Genomic DNA, 12,162 nt, shown 5'->3' with positions numbered 1-12,162 from the left:
GCAGTGGGAGTTAGTTATGCTAATTTGAGGAGTGAATAATCTTGTATTAGGTTGGCTGTCTGAGGTTCCATATAATACCCATGATTATGCTCGTTTTAATTAAAAACATTCCCAGCTGAAAGTGAATCATTGAAAACAAATGTCCCCAGATGCAGCACGTTTTGCAGATACACAGGACCTGGGAGATAGTTCTGTGTGCAGTCATTTAAAGTGTGACGTGGCGGGGGCAGTCATGGGCTAATGCTACAAAAGGTGGTGTATTGTTTTACAGGAATGTACTCCAGGTTTTCACTGCAGCTGCAAAGCTGGCTGAGCTTAAGGAAAACAAAACTGTTTCCCCTGGTTTCTGGTTCTGTGTCTGATTACATGGTAGCTCTGCTTGGTGGAATGTCACTTCCCACCTCCAAACTCTCCTTAAAATAGTGTGTATAAATGTGTGTTTAGAGTTTTTTGTCATGGAGCATTGTTGTAAATTTAAAGTTGAACTTCAAAACTTCAATTTGAAAGCTTTAAATAGAACCTATGGGAGAGAATAGATTCGCCCCCTAACTACCATTGACACGCCATTGGCACTTTCCCATAAACTGCACAAACAGTTATGATGGCCTTTTCCACATTAGATAAATATGGAATGCTAACCACTGTGTGATCCCCTTAGCATGCCTGTAACACACCTCTGATCTACACGGAAACGTGCCCCCAATAGTGCTCAGCATTTCAACCAAGAGTCCTCGGCTGTGTAGCTGCATACACTGCTGGCACGTAGCATGAACTTACTAGCTGCTTCCGGCCAAGGGCGGGAGAGTGAAGGAGAAGGGGCTTCAGGGCTCACAACTTCCTTCTCTCTTTCTCTGTGTGGGAAATGAATGACTTCCTGAATTTCATCTTAAAACTGATGAGTGGGATCTCTCTCCCCCATTTTCCTTCCTTTTCCCCCCCTCCTCATTCCTTCAGTACCACACGTTCATTATCGCCACCTGGGCGTGTCACACACTCTTCCTACTCCCTGTTATCTTTCTTGTCCCTTCACTCCCTTTCTGTTCCTCATCCTACATACCTTTTTCCCTTGGTTTCACTGTGATGCAATGACTAAGAAATGGTGCCAGGGCATTTATGGGAGTTCCCTTAAGAATTATGGGAGTTGCGAGCTCTTTTTCCTCAGTTCTTTTTAGCTCTCTTACTGCTTGCAGAAGGCCTTTTGAAATTTCTCAGATGCCACTGCTTCAGGCAGCTGTACCAGGAACTGTAGACCTACTGGGCTGTCGATACTTGGGTATGGTCCCATCAGTTTAGTTACCAGTAGTTTAGTACTCCAGCGCAGATACAGCCTAGGAGCTGGCAATTCAACATACCCACTCCAGGTGACTGTATAGCAAGAAATATTATATACTGTAATGTTTGAAGTCAATTAAAATATTAGAATATCTTTTAATTGGACAGTTTTTCAGGTAAATAAGATGGCTGCCGTTACTTGTTTGGGGGGGAAGAGGGAAAGGAACCCAGGGATTTGAAAGAATCATTGACCAAGTAAACAAGATCTTTCTCAGACAAATGCACACCTTAAACTATGTTCATCATCCTTTCCTCAAAAGATTTTAAGCCCTCAATATGATGGGCCAAATTTGTCTCTAGTGAGTACAGTGACGCCAGGTGAGTTTGGCCTACTGTATCTACAGAAAACTGCTGAATAAGTACATGATGTAATGGCTCCCTTTTTACAGTTAGAGGGAAACCAACATTTCCATTGTACCTTGCTTAAATCATAGTTCAGGCCCAGCATATTTTGAATCTTTAAACTATTGTTCATAAAGAATCTTTGCCTGTCCACTTTTCCCCCATATGACTTGAACATAGCTTTGGGGAAGCGGGGGAGAGAATAAACATGGCTGGCTTCCAAGATCCAGTCTTTTTGTTGACTTGGAACATATTTTGCTAGGAGACCTACAATTAAAATGTTCAATTGGTTTAGCAGAGTAATTGCTGTTGTGAAGACATTTGACAGATTTATGATTTTGGAAGTTATGTCTTTCAGCTAGTGTTGAAATCAAAATTCAGAGTAGCTGCGGGGACAAAATAAACCTATTTAATTTTTGAGTCGGCTTCTTAAATTTATAATTTAATTCTAAAATAGTAGTGTACAACAAACTGATTGCCTTGTTTTCAGAGATGCTGATCATCCACAGCTCCCACTGAAGTCATCTTCACTGAAAATTAGGCTATAGTTTCTTAATTTTTTAAAAAAAGATCTGAGCTTTCCTATTGCAGAGAGTAGAGAAATAAACAGCTACCTGCTCCTCTTTGCTGTTAACTTTTTTCGTATTGAATAATCCTAATCAAAGATCAGTGAGTTGCTAAGAGAGGAAGCCAGATGAGTTTTGAAGCACATTTCACTTCTGACTGCATTTGCAGGGAACCTTGTATGCATACAGGGAATGTTTTTAAGGGCATAATAAATTGAGTTGTGCTATCTGTAGGAGATCCTCGAGTGACAAGTGCTATATAAATCCAAATTATTAGCTTCCACTGTCATTTCTTATCCAGTAGATCTTTCTCCAGACTTTAATTACCTTTTGTTCTCCTTCATGGGAAGTTGTTCCTGGTTAAGAACACTTCTGAACTGTAGAGGACTGTTTCTGCTTCTACATCAAATCATTGAGCAGTGTGTGTAGAGTGACGCAGAGAGCGTTTTGACGCTTCACATCTCCTCTTTCAACTCTTGGCCTGAAAGAACAAGCATCTCCAGATTTTTTTCAGAACTCTAATATCTCAGAAAGGGATGGGGATGCAATATATAGAACAGATTGACTGAGACACATAGCCTGTTTTACATAAACATAAAGTGACTTCCCTAGCATCTCATTTTGCTCAGTACTTTTCTGTGAATTTTTGTGGTCTTGATTAGGACTGTGTATGTGCAGTGGTCACTAGTGAATGGTGCCAAGTGCTTTAGGCTCAGAGTGTTGAGCTTAATAATAAGGACATGGGTGTGGCATGCAACCTACCTTGTGTATTCTACTAACTGTGTGCCATTATCTTCCAGATGTTTCTTACTGTGTACCTCAGTAACAATGAACAACACTTCACTGAGGTGCCAATTACACCTGAAACCACCTGCAGAGATGTCGTGGAGCTGTGTAAAGAGCCTGGGGAGAGTGACTGCCACCTGGCTGAAGTGTGGTTTGGCTCAGGTATGAGAGATGCAGCTTTTGTGATCATTCTATTTGTTTGCTTTTATTACCATAGCACCTAGAGGCCATGGCCCCATTGTGGTAGGCACTGTACAAACATACAATAAAGAGATAGTCCCTGCCCTGAAGAGTTTACCATTTGCCTTCCTTTCCGTTAAGCTCTTCACTGGAAATACATGCTATATATGCAAGACTCTGTGGTGACTGGAGAAATGTGACATCCTGCGGGTCTAGAGACTGAAGGCTGAGCAACTGACAGGGGAAGGGATTTTAAACAAACGGTTTAATGTGTTGTGGGGGTTTATGTAATTCCAGTGCCTCATGAACATTTTGGAGACAGGATAACTGCTAAATGAAAAGGTGGGAGTTGAATTTTTAAGTCATGAGAATTAACAATACTTATGCTCTGAGAGCCCAAAGAGGTTCTCCAGCAAAATCAGGGAAGATCAGACTTGGCATTCCTCATATTTCTAACCTTTAAAACAAGCAGCACATTCTTTTATTATTACGTTTAAAAAACCAAACAAACAAACAAAAAAAACACCCAAAAAAGCTTCCAGGCCGTCATACAACTTAAATAACGCCCCCCCCCCCCAAAAAAAACAACAACCCTGACACAAATCCAATTTTAAGTGACCTTCTAGGAAAGCATTTTTTATTGTATAATTCACTGATTGTACAACATCATCTTAATCATCACAAAATCCAGAAAGAAAGACAAATGAAATCAAGTTCTTGGTTTACTTTGTTGCTTCATTATTTTGAATTCATAGTTACTATGAATCTTTGCTCTTAAATTTATTTTTCAAGTGGTGTTGTACAGCTCACTGGAAGAGAACTGTGTATACATGCTTTTAGCTAAGAAAGAGAGAACCTTGGAGTTTGCATGTCAGTTAGGATCTTGATATAGGCCAGGGGTAGGCAACCTAAGGCATGCGTGCCAAAGGCGGCATGTGAGCTGATTTTCAGTGGCACTCACACTGCCCGGGTCCTGGCCACTAGTCTGGGGGGCTCTGCATTTTAATTTAATTTTTAAATGAAGCTTCTTAAACATTTTAAAAACCTTATTTACTTTACATACAACAATAGTTTAGTTATATATTATAGACCTATAGAAAGAGATCTTCTAAAAATGTTAATGTATTACTGACACGCGAAACCTTAAATTAAAGTGAATAAATGAAGACTTGGCACACCACTTCTGAAAGGTTGCCGACCCCTGATATAGGCTCTCATCCTGCAAATACTTACGCACATTAATTGTCCTTTTGAGCTCAGTGGGACTTCTTCCCTGTTTATGCAGACTCAGGGCCATAAAACATAAGGAGTTTTATTTGTAAAACCCAGTCATTAGCTGTAGCGGTTGTATTCTGGAGAGAGATCCTTTAAAGAATAGGTAACGGAGACCAATGCACTTTCCAAGAAGAGATGCAGAATCAAGCAATAAAGCAATTACCTATGTGTGTGGTTTTATGCGTCACCTATCCTTGTGATGTCTAAATGCTGTTTGTACAGCTGTGTTCATGAGCCATATAAAAATAAAACTGGTATCTATGGAGTGTTCTCTTTTGTAAGAAGAGGCAAGTGAAATTTGTTTTTTGGGGGGAAAATTGAACTAATATCCTATGTTCTGGGAACTCTTGTGTTTACTAATGGAATTTTGTATTCATTTTTCAACACAAGCATTTGTTTACCTTTGTACAAAACCAGTATTTACTGGTCACAAATATAAAAGCTATCTGCATGTTTTAAATTGCATTTCCTAACAAATAATTTAAACAAGGTGTAAATTTTTAACCAATCAGTTATGGTGGATTCTCCATCACTGACCATTTTAAAATCAAGATTTATTTTTCTTAAAAGATCTGTTCTAGGAATTATTTTGAGACATTCTATGGCCTGTGTTATCGCCTAAGGTGTCACGGGATGATCACAATGGCCCTTTCTGGCCTTGGAAACTATTAATCTATGAATGAAAATGGTGTAAGGCGAAAAAAAAAAGATGCCTTGATGTAGTATGAAGTAAAAACACATTTAGAAAGGGATATATTTGATCCAAAACAGCTAATGTGCCACCAGTAGTGGTCAATTATTTCAAGTGCATCACATTTTATCCTGTGAGAAAATTGCTGTTCAACTCTTCTCACCTTTAAGATGAGGCTGTGCAAAATGAGTCCACTTTATTTTGCAGAGATTTAGGAGCTAGACAGTTTAGAAAAATTGATTGCAGTGGCAGGCAGCTATATAAATATAGTTATTAAAACTGTAAAGTGACTTAAAAAACAAACAGGGAGACAGGCTCTTCCACTGCTGATGAAGAAACAAAAACTATGAGGTGCATCTTGAAAAATTAGGGCTCTCCAAATTAAATTACTGGGGTACTCTTTGGGTATCACTTCCTCCTCCTCTCTTTTGTCTGGTCACATGTTACAACAAACTTTTCTCTGGTTCAGGGAGTTTTGGCTTCTGTTCCTGGAGCCTATTAAATCCTGTGAGTGTTGGCGAGTAGATTTGCTGGAAACAGACATAAGGGGCTCTTTCTGCAGGAGCTATACATACTATCTCCACAGTGCTCCTGTTCTCTTTTGGTTTGAGGAATAGGTGGCCAAGCTTTAATAAATTGTGATCCTCTGTGTGGCATCATATGCCCTGCTACTAGATCACTGGTTTTGACTAGGAAAACTGTTTCTACTTCCTTAATTACCAAGAAAAGTAATTAAAAGGAAGGAGTATGTATGTTATGTGGCTTTTAGGTACAAGGGAGGAAGAAGTGAAAACAGAAGACTTCTGAATGATCTTCTTTGTCCTGTCCTTGGGTAGTTTGTGTTTGATTTCTATTAGAATTTGAAAAAATCTGTTTTGACCTTCCTTGAATTCACCAGTTAAGTGTTGACAGCATCCTTGTGTAAAGGGCAGCTTCTTAATTTTGATTACACAGTTCTGATCAGAGTATTTCCTAGTTCGCTAGGAATGTGCCTCATCAGTCTTTTATATATTCTTTGTTTAAGAAGATGTGAATCTGACAGAGGTACCTTTTTTGCATTGGGGTTTAACAGATGAAGAGCTTTTCTAGCTGTCTAGACAAGTAACCGTTGGGAGACTGCTTTTTCTGTAACAGTGACCTAGTTGCTTATACTGTAAATCTAATCTCTTCCGACAGTGACTCCAGAAATTTTCCCTCCTAGACAGCTTCAACATAGCTGAGGAATTTTCATTTAAAGAAACCCTTTTTATATTGTGAAAGAAGCCATTCAGATGCTATTGTATCTGTGTTTACTTTAAGCATGAATGCCCCCTTATAAAACTTAACACCACAAATTCCTTTTGTCTAAAATTAACATTTTACCTCTGAGACTTAGTTTTTCTTTTTTTAAGCCTATTCAAGATGAAATGCTTCCTGACTTAAATCATTGCCCTCTCAGCCTTATCTCTGCCTTGAATTTAAAAACAGCAGATTCTCAATCCAATAGCAACAAAAAATTGCCTCCATCGTCATAGACATTTACTTGTATGTTTATATCACATCATTCACCCTCTATTTGCTCTTGTCTTCTAGAGTGTAAGCTGTTCAGGTCAAGGACTGTCTTTTCCTATGGTTCGTACAGCACCCAGGGCAATGGGGCCTTGATCCTGATTGGGGCCCTTTAGGTGCTGCCATAATATATAAATTGTAAATAATAATGGAAGTTCCACATATGTGGAATTTACTGTTGTATCTTAGACATTGTCTATGCTCAGGGGAAAAAAACTGTTTACAAACAAGGTATTAATATATTGTTGTAAAAAGCCTAGTATAGACAGAGCAAGTTGTAGCCTTACCTTGACCAGCTCTGTCAAGATGAATCCTAAGCTAAAGTTCACCTCAGCTGGGTACATTGAGGTAAAACTACAGCTTGTGTCTACGCTAGGATTTTACATTGATAACTCATTGTAAACACAAGCAGATTCTCTCCCCCCCACCCCCCCAGTGTGGATGAGGCCTCAGACAACGCTGCTGTTCTTATTTATTCTTTAAATAATACTTAACCATTTACGTGGTTTTTGGCTAGGAAAATAAAAAAATAAAAAAATCATTGCTCATGTGCAAAGATGGAAGGACCCTAAGTCAATCTAAGCACTTTCCACCTCTAAATCCCCAGTCATGAAAAAGTGGTAAAATTGCAAGAGAAAAATATGTTAGGGAGGGAGAGAACAGGTAGATGGAAGTAGCATACACAAAGGTATTCCAGTGGGCCAAAGATTGGTCACTCTAAAACTCCTGTTGGAGTCAAAGGGCCAAAGAATGATGGACTTGAAACTTATTTATTTATTTTATTTATTTATTTGTAAAGGCCTGATTTCTGGTTGCGAAAGAGGGGAGCAGGAATGGGAAAATTAATTTATGCATATAACTTTATTTTAGCTTAAAAAAAACTGTAGATTAAAAACTTAGAAGAATTCGCAACCTCTTGGATACTTGCCACGTGAACTTAGACTTCCTATTGCCGCCTTCTCCTCCTCCTTTGTTTTCTCTCTGAGGCACGAATCCGAGATGTTAAGTGTTTGGCCTTTTCAGAATCATCAAAAATTAAGCCTGGCGTCATCCAAAATGCATACGATCTAGCAGGAAATAAAATTGGCAACAAATTCTGCTTTCAGAGGTATTGTGCCAGATTAGTGGCTGATGTAAATCAGCATAACTACACTGAAATCAATGGAGCTTGGCTGACGTACGCTGTCTGAAGATTAGGCCCAACAACTTTTACCAGTGAGCATGAGTAGCTTGGGGCACATCAGGAAAAGATGGATGAACTGGTCACCACAGGAGAGCCTTTTCTTTGTCCATATTGCTTTTGTTGTAGGATCCTTTCCACCCAGACAGGGCATAGAAGAGACATTATTAGTGTCCAATAATATATATGTATTGTGAGTTTTGTGTCATGTGTGCCTTTAAAATTCAAAGGTTATAGGAAGATTTTAATATATTAAAGGGGTTCAAAAACTTTCTCTTATTGTTATAAACTCTTAAGGGTTGAATGGCGTTTTAATTATGGAGACAGATAGTGTCAAACATACAAGCTTGCATATTTTGACCCGAGTTATTGATATCCTAAAAAATAGTACTTGAATACTTAACCCAAAAGTCTTTACCTGAGCTTGAGTGCCTAAAGTTGCAGTCAAGCAGTGAGTCACCATCTGTTGGTATAATTAAGGGAAGAAGAATCCTTTCTTTGGCCACCCTTTCTTTTTTTGGCCACTGACCCTAATTCACAGTGGTATTGGTAGCGAAAGCTTCTCCATAAGATTGGCCTCCTGCCAGTCCTTTGGTTGCCATTTTAAAGGCATGGAGAAATAGGCTTATCTGAGGTACCACGGAATTGGAGGAAAAGCAACTTTAAAATTGGTTCCTTGAAATGTTAAAAAGCTCAAATGATTTCAAAATATAGCACTAGCCTGCTATAGACCAAAGCCATAGACTATCTGCTGGCAACCACTTGAGTTGCAGCATTGCCTGGGAGGCCAGTTTGCACACTCCTCTTTCATAGCACCAGATTTTTGTGGGTTACTTCCTTGTTTTTAGAGGTGTGTATGCATTTTCAGGAATGCACTCTGTATAACTCCTATGTTTACATGTTACTGTGTCAGTTAATAAAATTTTGGGGATTTTTCTCCCACTCACTCCACAGCGTTTATGGTGAGTGTTTGTGAGGCATGAAAAGCATTAGAGGGATGTGAAAGAGGTCTTACTGTATTGGTGTTATGCTTTTTCAGAGCGCCCTGTAGCTGATAATGAGCGGATGTTGGATATTCTGCAGCACTTTGGTGTCCAGAGAAACGAGGTTCGTTTCTTCCTTCGCCATGAACGTCCCCCTAGCCGGGAAACAGGTATGTAGTGATCTGAATTGCTCAAATCTGACTTAAAAGAACAAACTAATTAAAAAAAAAAAAAGGAGTACTTGTGGCACCGTAGAGTATTCCTGTTCTTTTTGTGGATACAGACTAACACGGCTGCTACTCTGAAACTAATTTCAGGCATTCTTAAGGCTAGGTTAACTGTTGCATGTATTATGATGGCTACAGTCTCTCTGACAAAGAGTCGGGGATCCTCGGGGGCACTGTTTGGTCTGACCGTCATTTTGCCTGTAAGAGAATGCTACTGCCAAAAAACTTAGGCTCACTACGTACACTAAATATGACTTCTATTAAGTTTCAAGCAGAATTGGGATGGTTTAATTTGTTCTCCCCCCTCTAACCCCCCCAATTCTTGTATTATCTACAGAAATCCATATTTGCCAAACTACTTTCTATCTCTGTGGGTTTTATACAGCTATCTATCACCATGGTATATGAGCTCATTCTGTGTTAAATAGGTTGGCAGTAGCGAAGTCTCTACAGGACTTCAATATTCCCCCAAGAAGTATCTGCTGTTTTTTCTGCTATATTATAGTTACTGTGACAATTGCCCATTTCCGCCTCCATTTGTTTATAATCTGTCTTCTGTGGGTTTTACCTGGAGAATATTTTACTGCTGTGTTGCAGAATCAGTAAATATTATTTGGCAAATTTAAAAGATGTAATATTTTACCCTTTCCAGCTGTTTATAAACCTGTATGTGTCTTGGTGTTCAAATGCAATGCACTTGTCTTTCACATTCTTGGAATGTGATAATTAATAAAATTGCTTTGTGATTCTAATTGATAAAGCATATAAAAGCATATATCTCTCCTGGAGCACCTTTAAGATTTTTACTTTTAAATGAATGTGAAGTGATGGTTTGGGGGTGTTTTTTTTGCCATTTGGTCTTCATATTTCTTTCGCTAAAAGTGTTTTATGTACATTAAAGTCAGTATGATATAAACTAGGTAAGCAAATCTTGAAGCTCAAGAAATTTCATATTGATGATTGAATAAGGAGAATGAAAAGCTTATTCTAGACCACATTTATCTAATAAGACTCTTCCTCTACAATTTAGGTGGCTGGGCATAGTTGTTGTTAATCCAAACTAATCAGGATTCAGAACAGAGGAGGGGTGTGTCTGTCTGACTTTAGTTTGCCTTAACTTGGCCAGATGCTGTATCCACATAGAAGCAAGAACACCGCCACATTTAATAAGTCTTCCAGTACCATGCTCTCACAGTGGGCATAATGTTAGTTCGCAAAATGCTGCGTAAAGATGACTTCTTCCTGCAGCATACATGGGGCATAGGGTGAGGTATGATATTGGCACTTGGCCTCTCAGTATCTTTAGTATGTAAACATTTCTGTAGAATTGAACAAGATTATAGTTTTTAGGTAAAGATGCTTCCTGATAATTCTTGTGGTAGTAAATGTACTGGATTGAATTAAACCTGGAGACACATCCAGTGTAAAATAAGTATTTTCCCCTAAAAGTGTAAGTATCCAGCCAAAGATTCAAATGGTAAGTATTAATGTTTTAGGCAATTCCCAGTGACACTAATTTAAAAGCATCATCCAAATAACATTCCAAAATGCTTTGGTTCACTGCATTTTGGTCCAGATCATACCCTATACAGACATAACCTGTGCCTGGGCCAGGCTACTTCAGGTTTCATCTCCTGGAGTTTGTCATATTCATTCAGGTTAGCAGAATAGTATATGGTATGTGAGCCCTTGACTTTAAGTATATAGGGACAATTGCCTAAGATGTTTGCTGACGGAGGGAGAAAATATTGAACCTACTTATTTGGGTCTTCTAAGGGCTTGAGTTCTTGTAGTATACAACCATTTAAAACCATCTTGCCTTTCAAAAATAATGTTGACATTAAGTCACCATAATAAAAAAAACCACCTTTGTGATTAGAGATGAAAATAACCCACATCACTAAAACTTTTGTTAGTCGTATCAAAATACTCCCCCATCACATTTTTTTGTTTTTTGTTTTTTTTGTTTTTTCACAAAGTCATGGGGTGAAATCCTTGTCACAGTGAAGTGATGGGGGGAGGAGGGGGGGCGGCAGGTGTTGGCCATTGACTTAAATGGGGGCAGGATTTCACCACATTTATCACCCTGGTTAGTGTGCTACAGAGTGAGACTTCTACTTGAATTCTTGTTTAAAAAAATAAATGCCTCTCTGTTCAGAAGAGTGACTTGGGTTATTGAATAATCTTAAATAACTTTTTTTTTTAATAGCATGTAGATGATTTCTCATTCACAATAATGTAACCTTGTGCCTCCTCCCCGCCCCCCCCCCTCCGAATTTGCCAAGACAAACCACCAGGTCTACATATCATCCCTGCACCAGAGTAGAGAATAAACTCCCTCTGTTATTGTTTTGGCTGAGCTGGGCTCCATTTTCAAATTCTTATCTGTCTGCCCATGTGAAGTACAGATGTCCAGTAATGAGAATGAAGTGTCCTCTTTTACTGTTGAAACAGTCAACCCCTTTGCTTATGAGATAAGGAGAGTGAGTTCATGCCGTAGATTTTCCTGGCCTAGTGCTCGATTTAATTTTCATTTAGCATTTGACTGCTTTAATTTCCATGAAGAGAGAAGTAAGGCATGTGTTGTAGGGCTCTCCATATCCCCAATGGTGGGAATAACCTTGTAACAGCCTGTTTAGTAAAACATCCATGGTCTGCAGTTACGTTTATTTTAGTATTGCTAAAGGTAGGGCGAAAACCAGAATGTCACACAGAATCTAAACAGAAAGACAATGCATTCCCTCTCCTTTGCAAAGAACGTTGTGTGTCAAGGGAGCAGCACAACTATTTCAAGTGTTACATTCTCCTTGAATGTTGTGTGTGTTAATCTAGGGAGTGGACAGAGGCCACAGGATCCGAGCTTAAAGAGAAATGGTGTAAAAGTGCCTGGTGATCGACGACTAGAGAATGGGGTAAGCATTCAGTTTAATGTCTTTCTAATGCAGTTAAGCAGAGCCTTTCGTTCTGAGTCATTGGTGCAAATCCAAACCTGGCAGACAAAGGTAGAAAGTTTGACGGATCTTTGGTGGCTGCTCTGGAAATATGCGTTCAG

At 39.0% G+C, this 12,162-nt stretch overlaps 1 protein-coding gene across 1 annotated transcript in view; it reads left to right on the top strand.

Moving 5' to 3' along the window:
* The window catches only part of TP53BP2 (tumor protein p53 binding protein 2), a 59,857-nt gene that overhangs the window by 19,921 nt on the left and 27,774 nt on the right, over positions 1-12,162 (top strand). Inside the window, exons 2-4 of the mRNA XM_024199658.3 lie at positions 3,041-3,188; positions 8,940-9,053; positions 11,943-12,022. Coding sequence (XP_024055426.2) covers positions 3,041-3,188; positions 8,940-9,053; positions 11,943-12,022 — 342 coding nt within the window. The remainder of the gene's footprint in view (positions 1-3,040; positions 3,189-8,939; positions 9,054-11,942; positions 12,023-12,162) is intronic.

Source organism: Terrapene carolina, unplaced genomic scaffold, assembly GCF_002925995.2.
Source record: "Terrapene carolina triunguis isolate 2854851 unplaced genomic scaffold, T_m_triunguis-2.0 Scaffold262, whole genome shotgun sequence".
In the NCBI taxonomy this organism is placed as follows: domain Eukaryota; kingdom Metazoa; phylum Chordata; order Testudines; family Emydidae; genus Terrapene; species Terrapene triunguis.
This window is presented reverse-complemented; position numbering and strand designations above follow the sequence as displayed.